Source organism: Microcaecilia unicolor, chromosome 6 (assembly GCF_901765095.1).
Source record: "Microcaecilia unicolor chromosome 6, aMicUni1.1, whole genome shotgun sequence".
Taxonomy (NCBI): domain Eukaryota; kingdom Metazoa; phylum Chordata; class Amphibia; order Gymnophiona; family Siphonopidae; genus Microcaecilia; species Microcaecilia unicolor.
The window spans coordinates 43,216,931-43,228,954 of NC_044036.1; the positions used below are offsets into that span (position 1 = coordinate 43,216,931).

Sequence of the window (12,024 nt, forward strand, 5' to 3'; positions counted from 1 at the left end):
ATACCTTTCATTCTCAGCTGCAGACCAGGGCTGGAGAGAGAAGAATAAAAGATGTCCAGGGGCTACCAGCTTACCAGGGATATGAGGCCTCTCCTGCAGGGATCCCTTTAACATGAGTGGAAGAAGAATGAAGACCAGCAGCCCATCCAGGGATTCATGTATTCTCAGGGGGGAGGACCTCAGTCACAGAGGCCAGCAACCCCTTAGGCACTTAAAAAAGAAACTCTTGTCACAAACAGGAATGTGTAAGAAATTTTGAGGGAAAATTAGCTATGACATTTATGTAAGTCAGTAGCTCATTTGTATTACATAGCTAAATTTTACAAAACAGCTGATAACCTGTACTTTTTTTTGGGGTGGGAGGGGATAGGTTAGTATTTCAGCCTCTGTATTTTCATTTCAGTGATACACTGAGGGGAGATATGATAGAGGTCTATAAAATAATGAGTGGAGTGGAAAGCGTAGACGTGAAGCATCTGTTTACTCTTTCCCAAAATACTAGGACTAGGGGGCATTCGATGAAGCTACAAAGTAGTAAATTTAAAATGAATCGGAGAAAATGTTTTTTCACTCAACATGTAATTAAACTCTGGAATTCATTGCCAGAGAATGTGGTAAAGGCAGTTAGCTAAAGGGGTTTAAAAAAGGTTTGGACAGCTTCCTAAAAGAAAAGTCCATAGACCATTATTAAAGTGGACTTGGGGAAAATCCACTGCGTATTTCTGGGATAAGCAGCATAAAATGTTTTGTACTTTTTTGGGGGATCTTGCCAGGTATTTGTGACCTGGATTGGCCACTGTTGGAAACAGGATGCTGGGCTTGAGGCACCTTTGGTCTGTCCCAGTATGGCAATACTTACTTACCTGCTAGTCCCATGAGAGGGTCACATCATTATTTCTGCAGTTTGGGGGCAATGTAAAGAAAATACAACATTTGAAACATTTTTTTACATGAAATGCATTGCACAGATTTCCCACCCCCCCTAGTATGTTCATCATATCCTTGCAAATGTACATGGCTCAACGGTGATCTGTGTAAGGAAGAAAGCGACAGAAGTTTCCATGCTATTTTTATCTAAATCTGCTTTCAGAAAGTGTGCCTTATGGAAACAATACTCAATTACACTGCAGCTGGTAGAAAGCATTAGGAAGGAGAAAGATCCGCCAAAAAAAAAAAATCCTTCAGCACTTAGCAGAATTATTTGTGGTGGCATTTTGGTTCTGAATAAGCAAAAGAATTACCTGACAGAAAGCTACGAATCTTTAAAAGATTAGTCTTCTTGGCAAGAATGAAAAAAATACGTTGTTATATCTTCATTGTTTGTGATGCCATTCCACTCTGCATTACCTATGTAGAAAGGCCATTTTGTTCTATGTTATCTAAGCTTTCTGCTGGACGGATCTCCTTTATATTATTTCTATATAATGTTCGTAGTTTGTGATATCTGCAGAAGCCTTTTAGGATGATGACATATTGATTTGGTGTAATAAATGATGGTATCATAATAATGTAGGTAAGGAACAGGATCCAAGATGGCGTCGTAATGATTTACTGCAACAGACGCACTCAAACTGTACCTTGACTCATTGTTTGAAGCAGCTCTTCACTCCCCTGATTATGGGGAAAAGGAGAGGGAAGGTGCGGGAGATTCCCTCAACCCCCACCGGGACCCAGCTTTCAAAGCAGACGACTCTGGGTTGATGTCTGGACCCATACAGGCTTCCTCTCCCTCTATCGGTGCTGATGCATCAACGTCAGCCCGCAGTGTCGATGGGGGTTTCTTTGAGCCCTGTCTTGCATGCGGCTCCCCCACGGCCAGCAGAGAATGCTGTTTCGGGAAGTCCTGCCTTTGGAGCTCCTTATGTTGTGACACTGAATGTGCAGGGAGGGAATATGCCCACAGCGAGGGAGAATGTGAAGACCAGTTCGGATGAAGTTTATATTGCAGCACAAGTTTTGCCTCAACGGATAGTGAGTACTCTTAACCAGACTTCTAATTCCCCCCCACCTCCTGGCATATCTTTAGGGGTTTTGAAGAAACCAGCCGTAGTGGCAATGGAGTCACTCTGGGACTTAATATTTGATATGCACTCCTCTTGACAAACACTGACATTTAAAAACAATAGTGATATAAAGGTTTAGTCTGAAGCTGCCCTCCTTCAAGCACAGGTGACTGCTCAACAGTCCACTGAATTAAAACTTCTGGAAACAAAAGTTCAGACTTTGGAATCACTGGGATTAGTCTCAATTAAGGAGAAGAATTTCACTTATCGTAGTTTGGAATATTTGGAAAATCAGGCTAGGAGGCTTAATTTGAGACTAACTAATTTTCCCAGGTCATCTCTAATAGCGCCTATAGACATGGTAAAGAAATATTTGATTGAAATTTTGGGAATGTCGGGTGATTTACTGCCTCCAATAACTCGTGCACAGTATTTGCAGATTATTAAAAAAAACATGTGGGTGAGAATTTTCAAGGCCAAGCAGGAGACGGTATGAACCTAACATCTGTTTTGGAGTCGTCACTAGAAGTGATTACACAGAGAACTGTGGTAGTATCCATTGCTTTGGAGATGGATCGAGACATGGTATTGAGACTTTTTCATTTCGACATTTAGATACACAGTTTCTGGGATCTAAAGTTACAATATTTCCTGATCTCTCTAGAGAAACACAGAAAAGGCGTAAGGCCTTTTTGGCCTTTCGTCCAAGGACTTTGGCCTTGGGCGCCAATTTTGTACTTAAATTTCCTTGTATATGTTGTGTATTATTTCAAACTAAACAATTTCAGTTCTTTGATTCTAAGCAACTGGAAGAATTTTTGGTAGCTAAAGAGGAGGTAAATATCACTGTTTAAGTAGCAGGAGTGCACTGTAGTGATAGGCAGGAGAGAGCCTGATGGGTTGCAATAACTTAGATTTTTAGTTTAATATTTCTTTGATTTCTTGTTTATTTTCTTATCATCTTGGATCCAAATTACTAAATATATTTTGGAAGAGGTTTGTATAATTTTCATTTGTAGTCAATTTTGACACATTGTTATTTTTACTATTTTGAATTACCATTTTCTGTGTTATTTCTCATTTGAGTTGTAATCAATATAAATAAATAAATTAAATATTTGAAAAAAATGTAGGTAAGAAGAGACTTGTGCTGTAGGCATGCTAGCATTTTTTGCGCATGAAAAATTTGCGCGTGGTAATGCTAGAGACACCCATATGGGTGTGTCTAGTGGTATTGTGCGCTAATTTTTAACACAGGCTAAAAATGCTAGTGCACCTTAGTAAACAGGGCCCTTAGGGATCCTTTTACAAAGGCGCGGTAGGCTGTACGTGCGTGTAGCACATGCCAAAATGAGACTACTGCCAGGCTAGCATGCCCGCCAAGCGGTAATTTTGGATATGGTGCACTCCCATAATGCTGTTACAAATTATTTTCTTTATTTCCTATCGCGCACAGCGTTTCCAGCATTAATTGGCAGTTGGCGCACGCTGACTGGTCACCACGTGTGTAGCATGTAAGCCCTTAGTGCTAGATGAACAGGTGGCGTTAAGGGCTCAGGCCGTAGATAGACACGCACTGGTTTCAGTTTTACCGCAGACCCTCTTTCCGGCCCATTGAAAAAAAAAAAGACCTTTTTCCCAGACACAGTAAAAACTGGCCCGGCACGTGCCGGATACATGCACCCACATTACTGCAGTACACTTTTTACGATGCCTTAGTAAAAGGACCCCTTAAGGAGCGGCCTTGTATTTATTTATTTTTTTATTATTGTTATAAAAACCACAATGTTTTATGATTTTTTTTTGAAAATCATTGCTTAGAAATGATTCATCATGTAAAAGCATTCTTGGAAGCTGAAAGAAGAGCATCAAAGGAAAACCTAAGTTGTCAAAATAATTGTGATCCAATAAACATGCAGTAGGTGGAGCTACTGTTGTGCGGATTCCACTAAGAGGAATTCTGAATGAAGATTTTTTTTTTTTTAGATTAAACGCACAAGGTTATTACTGGTGCATGCTGTATTTTGCAGAACTCAGATATCATTTTATATTTATTAGGATACATAGAAGCCTTTATTTTTCTGGAGCGTGTCTCAATTAAATCTATCTATGGAAAGGGTTGGTGAGGAGATCTTATGAATATTTCATGAGCTTGGGGTATTCAGCTGAATGAATTCAGTGAGTGTCACTGTGTAGCTTACAGACAAAACCACATCCACCAGGAGGCTACTGACACAGAAAGTGCTTTGGCGCATTTTTGGAAGAAAAGCAGGGCTGATGAAGCTCTTCCTTACGGCTCTGCCTTCTTGCTCTTCAAATATGCTGCTATTCCTTTAGCAGAAATTGCATTCTGGATTCATTCTGACGAATCACTGGTCTACTTTTTGGTTTTTTTTTTTGCAGATTTAATAAGCATTTTCACTAGCAGCAGCACCTCTGCTATGTTTTTCTTATGTCTTTTGGATGCTGAATGCTAACACAACATCAAAGATATGACAGCAAAAGATTCTTCTAAGGAACTTTCTGCCCCAGAGTCAGATATTTACATAAGGACTTTTAAAGAACATATGCACCTAGAACTTGAGCTTCCGAAATTGCCAGGGAAGAGGACCACTACATCTCCCAAAATTTCTCCACGCAGTTCTCCAAGGAACTCACCATGCTTTTTCAGAAAGTTGCTGGTAAATAAAAGCATTCGTCAGCGTCGTCGCTTTACAGTGGCACATACGTGGTAAGACTGGTTCAATACCAATTTATACAGTAAAAAAAAAAAAGGACATAGAACTAGGCATTTGAATAACAAATGAAATAACAGAGAATTCATTCATAATATTTTTTTTTAGAGGCATTAAGTGAACTGAAAGGATATTGGCTTATGGAGACAGCAATTAAAATTTGTATACTGCAGTGTCTGAGAGTAATGTCATACAGCTTCTACATTATCAGTTTTCAATAAACTATAATGCATGTAATATCTTACTCATTAGCAAATGCATACACAACACAATAAATATGTTAATTTTTGTGAGAATATGCACATGAAGCCTTGTCAAAATAGATAGAATGGTGTTATTTCTGGTTTCCATTTTCAGATTTAAATATTGGTAAATGGTAAACCTTCTATCAGAGAGTTGTGTGTTTAAAAATATTATTTCTTACCTTAGGCATCTTAGCCAGATATAATAAGACACAGGTCTTAATTACTCTAAGTATTCATTGTTCATTAGCCTGCTCCCTTCTGAATTTCAGGTTATAGTGTTTCTTATGTCAATAGGTATATGTTTAAAAAAATGTTCCTTACATTTCAAGCCTGCTTCTCATATAACATTAAAAGAGAATGCATTGGGCTCAAATGATGATTTGTAATGTCTTTCTAGTATACACCTTTGCTGTTTTTCATAAAGAGCCATAGAGGGAGAGAAACTGTGTATTGTAGTTACAGAATCCCAGAAGTTTGCAGGAGGAATCTATCTGGGACAATGAGCAAAAAAACTGGGAGAGAGAATAACGAAAGTATTATAGACCAACAATAAAGTTGCAATAAAGTTGCACTTGACTGAGGATCGTACTCAGTATTTTGTCACCTCATGTTTGTTACCATTATTCAATGAAATACTTTACTTTTTTCTGATAGGGTGCTACTCTGTAGAAGGAAAAGATAGGTTTCTGATTGCAAGAGTTAAGATAAAACAAACCATTAGATAAGGGGATTCTCTGCTGTGTGTGTTCACAGTAGAAAAACATTATAACAAGGAGGTTGGTTTCATGAAGGCTTCATGAGTACATCATAGAGGAAGTGTTGGGTTTTAGGGACGCTAAGAAAATTCCTCTTTCATAAAGTGCATCCTCATGAGGGACTTGAAAATAGGGAAAGATAGATTGAGATGTGAATGTGAGAGGATGGAGACCTACGTTGCATTATTCTCAAGATAGAGGAGAAGCTTCAGTTTAAAACAGAAGCATATGGGATGCAAGTAAAGGGATTCAGAAAGGGGAGTGGACAATAATGCTGGCTGGTGTGTGCTAAACAGAGTACAAAGAAGCAACATAGCACTTTAATAAGACTATTATTGTTTGTTAGGTTCAGAATGATATAGTATTTTGCTTCTGGTACTGTTTTGATCATTAGGTGCAGCAGCTGAAAGTCCTTCATGTTAATTTTTTACTGTATGTTTTTGTGAATTTATTACAAATACAGAAAACCTCATGCATAATCAGCTCATTTGTTTTCTGGGTAAATGTTGAGTTATATTATGATAGTAAGTATTCCTATCCCAACCTGGTCTTTCTTTCTTCTGTCTACTGTTCTCCTCACCCCCCCCCCCCCTACACACACACACACACACACACACACACACACACACACACACACACACACACACACACACACACACACACACACACACCACACACACACACACACACACACACACACACACACACACACACACACACACACACACACACACACACACACACACACACACACAAGGAGGAGAGATTGTGCAGTACCTAATACCCAGAGGAGGTGAGGAGAAGTTCATGCCAATCACAAATGTGATATGCTGAATATTGCAAATCTGGGGTAAAATATGTACAAAATGACTAGTAAAGTTTGTAATGCCTAGGCCATTTTTTCGTTAAAAAAGTGGCTTGGTTTAAACTGAAAATGAAGTGGTTTACTTATTTTTGGCTGATATTGTACAACTACATATTTTATCATTTTATGGTTTAGAGAGTTAGTTACTAAGCTGCATTTTACTGCACATAATTTACTGTGGAAGCCACTGATATATGGTAACTTAATATGGCATATTAGTAACTTATATGGTAAATGAATAGTACAGCTTACAGTCAACTCTTGAGGTGTGTTTATTTTTCCCTCTTCCTGGGGGCCATCTTAAAGAGGCCTGAGGTAATTTAAATTCCACATCCACCCCTGATGTCCCCCAGCAAAGACCCTCCTTCCCAAGTTGAACCCCCCCCATAGACACCCCTGGACCTTGGTTTCTATTGATAGGGGGCAGGAGGGATGCCCAGTCATTCCTGCCCTTCAGTTGTGGGCATCAAAATGGCACCAGGCAGCATCAAAAAGGTACCATTGACTTCTAGAGTGGGGATTGCTCCTGGCCAGAACCTCTTCAGTCAACAGAGATAGCCCTGATAGATTTTGGGGGAGAGGTATCTTCAGGAATGGAGAATTTGTCTTGTGAAGCCTTTCATCAGGGGAGGAGCTTCGCTTGGAGGATCAGGAATGGGGGCAGGGTTTATGTTATATCCTGCTCCTTTAAGATGGCTCCCAGGAGAGCTGGGCCACATGTTGCATAGGATATTAAGATAGGAGTTGGGTGGCTGGGTCGGGATGTTCACAATTCCCTCAGGGCCTCTTTTACAAAGCGGCAGTAAGCCCATCGCAGGCTTACTGCTTGCTAAAAAAGAAGTACCGCTGGGCTACCGCAGCAGCCCAGCAGTAGTTCCCACCCCCAGCACGCCGTCATATCCGGTGCTACAAGAATATATTTATTTTTGTAATGCCGGTATGTACCCGGCAGTAATCACTGCCCGGTTACCACCAGGTTAGTGCGGGAGCCCTTACCGCCACCTCAATAGGTGGCGATAAGGGCTCCTCATAAAATGGCCGTGCGGAAAATGCTTCACTTGCTGCACGACCATGTCCTCAAAAAAAGAAAGACCTACCTTTTACCTGCTGTGGTAAAAGGGGGCCTCAGCGCGCGTCAGAAACACGTGCTGATGCCAGCGCAGGTCCCCTTTTGCTAAAGCTTGATGAAATAGTAAGATAGTAGCATAGTAAATGACGACAGATAAAGACCTGTATTGTCCATCCAGTCTGCCCAACAGATAAACTCATTTTACATGGTATGTGATACTTTATACACGAGTTTGATTTGTCCATGCCATTCTCAGGGCACAGACCGTAGAAGTCTGCCCAGCACTGTTCTTCAACTAAGTTCTAAAGCTATCGTCGAAACCCCTTAAAAGTTTACACTCCAGCCCATCCATATCTATTCAGTCAAGATCAGAGCGTAGACCATAGAAGTCTACCCAACACCGGTTTTGCTTCTCAATTACCCACGTCGCCACAGTGTTTTACCAAAGGCTTTGGTGAATGTGGTCTTTTATCAAATACATGTAAAGATACTAGCAAATACATGCAGAATTTGTGGCACATAAGCCAGAGAAGTGATATTTAGAACCTACACGTGCAGGAAAAGAGAAGCATCACTCAGCATCTTCCATGAATAATTGCCAGCACTTATTCATAGCAGTACTAATTTTCGCTACTTTCACATATAAGAGGTGACATTTGTAATGGCCACGTTCTAGACCCCTACACATATAAATTGAGCTAAACAAGTAGCTTGACACTGTAGAATGTTTTGACCCATGAAAACAAACACCCTTTAAATCTGTGTATTTTGGGCCACCTCCACATGTAAATAATGGTGTTCTGAAATCACCATTTAAATGAGAATACAATCTACATCTACTATAATAAAAATCACCTCCAACTTTCTGAAGCTGACTCCGTGGCTTCACTGAAGGGTTCGTTGGTTTGTAAGGGTGTAGACAACTCTCTCTGCCCATGTCTCTCTGCCCCGCCCTCATGTCTAAACGTGATGACGTCGAGGCCCGCCCTCATGTCAAAACGTCATGACGTCGAGGGCGGGTAATCAGACGCCAGGAGTCAACAAACCCTTCAGTGAAGCCACGGAGTCAGCTTCAGTACGTTGGAGGTGCTTTTTATTATAGTAGACGTGTTCAAAGTTTGGCAAAGGTATGAGGAACTTATTGCTGGGTGGCTGAAGGGGGGGCCAGTGGAGAGAGCAGAATCGCTGGGAGGATGGAGGGGGGCAGGGGAGAGAGGAGAATCACTGCATGGCTTGAGGGGGGGCTAGGGATACAGGAGAATCGCAGGGTGGCTGGAGGGGGGGCAGGGGACACAGGACAATCGCTTGGTGGCTGGAGGGGGGCAGGGGAGAGAGCAGAATCGCTGGATGGCTGGAGGGCGGGCCAGGGGAATAGCTGGGTGGCTGGAGGGGGGGCAGGGGAGACGAGAATCACTGGGTGGCTGGAGGAGGGGCCAGGGGAGAGAGGAGAATTGCTGGGTGGCTGGAGGGGGGCAGGGGAGAGAGGACAATCACACACACTCGCGCTCTCTCACAGACACACTCGCACCCAGTCTCACTCTCTGTCACACACACACACTCGCACGGTGCTGCCAACCACACAGAGGGGGGAGAGGCAGGGAGTCCTGAGACCACAGGGGGGGGAAGAGGGAGGGGGTCCTCAGACCTCAGAGGGGGGAGTCCTTAGACCTGAGGGGGGGGAGGGGATCCTGAGACCAGAGGGGAGGGGATCCTGAGATCAGGGGGGAGGGGGTCCTCAGACCACAGGGGGAGGAGGAAGGGGGTCCTGAGACCACAGAGGGAGGGGGAAGGTATCTCTGTCACACACACACTCTCTCACAGTCAGTGTCTTTCTCTCTCTCACAGTCACTGCGTCTCACATATGCACTCGCACACACTCTCATTCTCACACACACGCTCTCATTCTCACACAAACACTCGCACCCAGACTCGCTCTCTCTCTGTCACACACACACACTCTCTCTGTCACACACACACACTCGCACATTCACTCTCTCTCACACAGTCACTCTCACACACACACACACACACACACTCCCAGGAAAACCTTGCTAGCGCCTGTTTCATTTGTGTCAGAAACGGGCCTTATTTACTAGTATGTATATAATGCCATTCAAAGGTGGATATATATGCAATATATATATTTTTTTTGTTACATTTGTACCCACTCATGGCAGGCTCAATGCAGCTTACATGGGGAATGGAGGGTTAAGTGACTTGCCCAGAGTCACAAGGAGCTGCCTGTGCCTGAAGTGGGAATCGAACTCAGTTCCTCAGTTTCCCAGGACCAAAGTCCACCACCCTAACCACTAGGCCACTCCTCCAATATATATATATTGGGTGGGAATTTGATATACCACCTTTCTATAGTTACAATGAAACTGGTTTACATATTATATATAGGTACTTATTTTGTACCTGGGGCAATGGAGGGTTAAGGGCCTTTTTTTTATCAAGCCACACTAGAGGTCCCTAGTGCAGCAGTGTGCCAACAAAGCCCATTCACTTTGAATGAGTTCCATTGGCATTGACGTGGGAACTGCTAGCGCGGCTTGATAAGAGAGCCTAAGTGACTTGGCCAGGGTCTCAACAAGCTGCAGTAGCAATTGAACCTGATTCCCCTGGGTTTTAGCCCACTATAGGCTACTCCTCCACATTATGGAGGTCATTCCCTGGATTCTATATAGCGTGCCTAGAGATCTGTGCCAAAATCCGAGCATATTCTGTTAACAGCACGTGTAAGTTAATTGGCTTAAGCCAATCAGCATTGTTAACAGTACTTAACAAGTAATAATGAGCACTAATTGGCAATAATTAGAATTTACATGCACAATTCCCTAAGGGTTCCTTTTACCAAGCTGCGGCAAAGGGGGGGCCTGTGCTGCTGTTGGAGCCCTTACCGCCACCCATTGAGGTGGCGGTAGGGGCTCCTGCACTAATACAGCGGTAACCAGGCTGCATATGCTGCCCAATTACTGTCAGCTACAATCCAGTGCTACAAAAATATATTTTTGTAGCAGCGGATGTGTGACGGTGAGCTAGGGGTTGGAAGCACCGCTGGGCTGCTGCGGTAGCCCGGCAGTACTTCCTGTTTAGTGAGTAAGCCCATGTTGGGCTTACTGCCGCTTAGTAAAAAGGGCCCTAAGTGTATTCTATAATGCACTGCGCCTAAATTTTAATGCACGCAGGCAAAAAGGGTCGTGATTATGGGTGGAGAAATGGGAGTTTCATGGGTTACGAAATTTACATGCATATTTATAGAATATGGCGCAGTGCGCATAAATGTAAGCACCGGGATTTAAACCACATTTTCATTGGTGTAAATGGAGGCACATAGTTTTAGGCACTGTGATATCAATTAAGTGTATTCTATATGCTGTACCTAAATTTAGGTGCCGCTGCATATAGAATACACTTAGTCGGCGATGTTTTCCACTTGGATTTTTTTAGGCACCATATATAGAATCTCCCCTCCCATATGTGGTCCATATGATTAATCGGTTTCATAAGGACTGCTGCATCCTTGCCGAGTAGATCTGTCTTGAGTTGTGAAAATTAAGACCATATCCCCATAGTGGGAAAGAACTCTCCAGGCCCCGTTTTATTAAAGAAGGAACTCTATTCTGTGCATGTAGGGGGAAAAGCCATCGAAAGTAGGGACTTGGTGGCGTGGTGCTTTGATGTTACATATGCAAATTAGCATTGAATAAAGTTCAATGATTTCTCTTTAGCAGATTATGCAAAATAAGTGCCAGAATGCTAGAAGATTTATTTTTGGATGCCACAATACATTTGGCTGAAGATGAGCATTTTTATAGCGAACACAGAATTTCAATGCTGTTGTACAATTTTAAAATGAGAATATGTCATATTAGAGTTCAGAGGCATGACTTTAGAATGGGGACAAACACAAAGAAATCCTATTTAGAAGGAATGGATCTATGGAATCTTAGCGGAGATTGGGTGGCAATTCCGCTAATTAGGAAGCAAAACTGGTGCTGGGCAGACTTCTACGGTCTACGCCCTGATCGTAACTGAATAGTTATGGAAAATTTCAAGAACAGTGCTGGGCAGACTTTTACGGTCTGTGCCCTGAGAAAGGCAAGGACAAATCAAACTTAGGTATACATATAAAGTATCACATACCATGTAAAATGAGTTTATCTTGTTAGGCAGACTGGATGGACCGTACAGGTCTTTATCTGCCCTCATTTACTATGTTACTATGTAACTAATGACCAGACATTAATTCAGAGGCTTCTGTAAATAAATCCTAATTCTCCAGGTACAAGAGCATTGATTCCATTGTCTATCCTTCCAATAAAATAACAATATGTAGTGGGTAAAGTACC

The 12,024-nt window shown here is 42.3% G+C and overlaps 1 protein-coding gene across 2 annotated transcripts in view; it reads left to right on the top strand.

Annotated features, from left to right (window-relative positions):
* Positions 1–12,024, top strand: part of PDE4B (phosphodiesterase 4B) — a 534,189-nt gene that overhangs the window by 73,361 nt on the left and 448,804 nt on the right. Inside the window, exon 1 of one of the 2 annotated variants that reach the window (XM_030205672.1) lies at positions 4,496–4,734. The exons of the other annotated variant lie outside the window; for it this stretch is intronic. Coding sequence (XP_030061532.1) covers positions 4,496–4,734 — 239 coding nt within the window. Of the gene's footprint in view, positions 1–4,495; positions 4,735–12,024 lie in introns of those variants that run through there. 2 annotated transcript variants of the gene reach the window in all.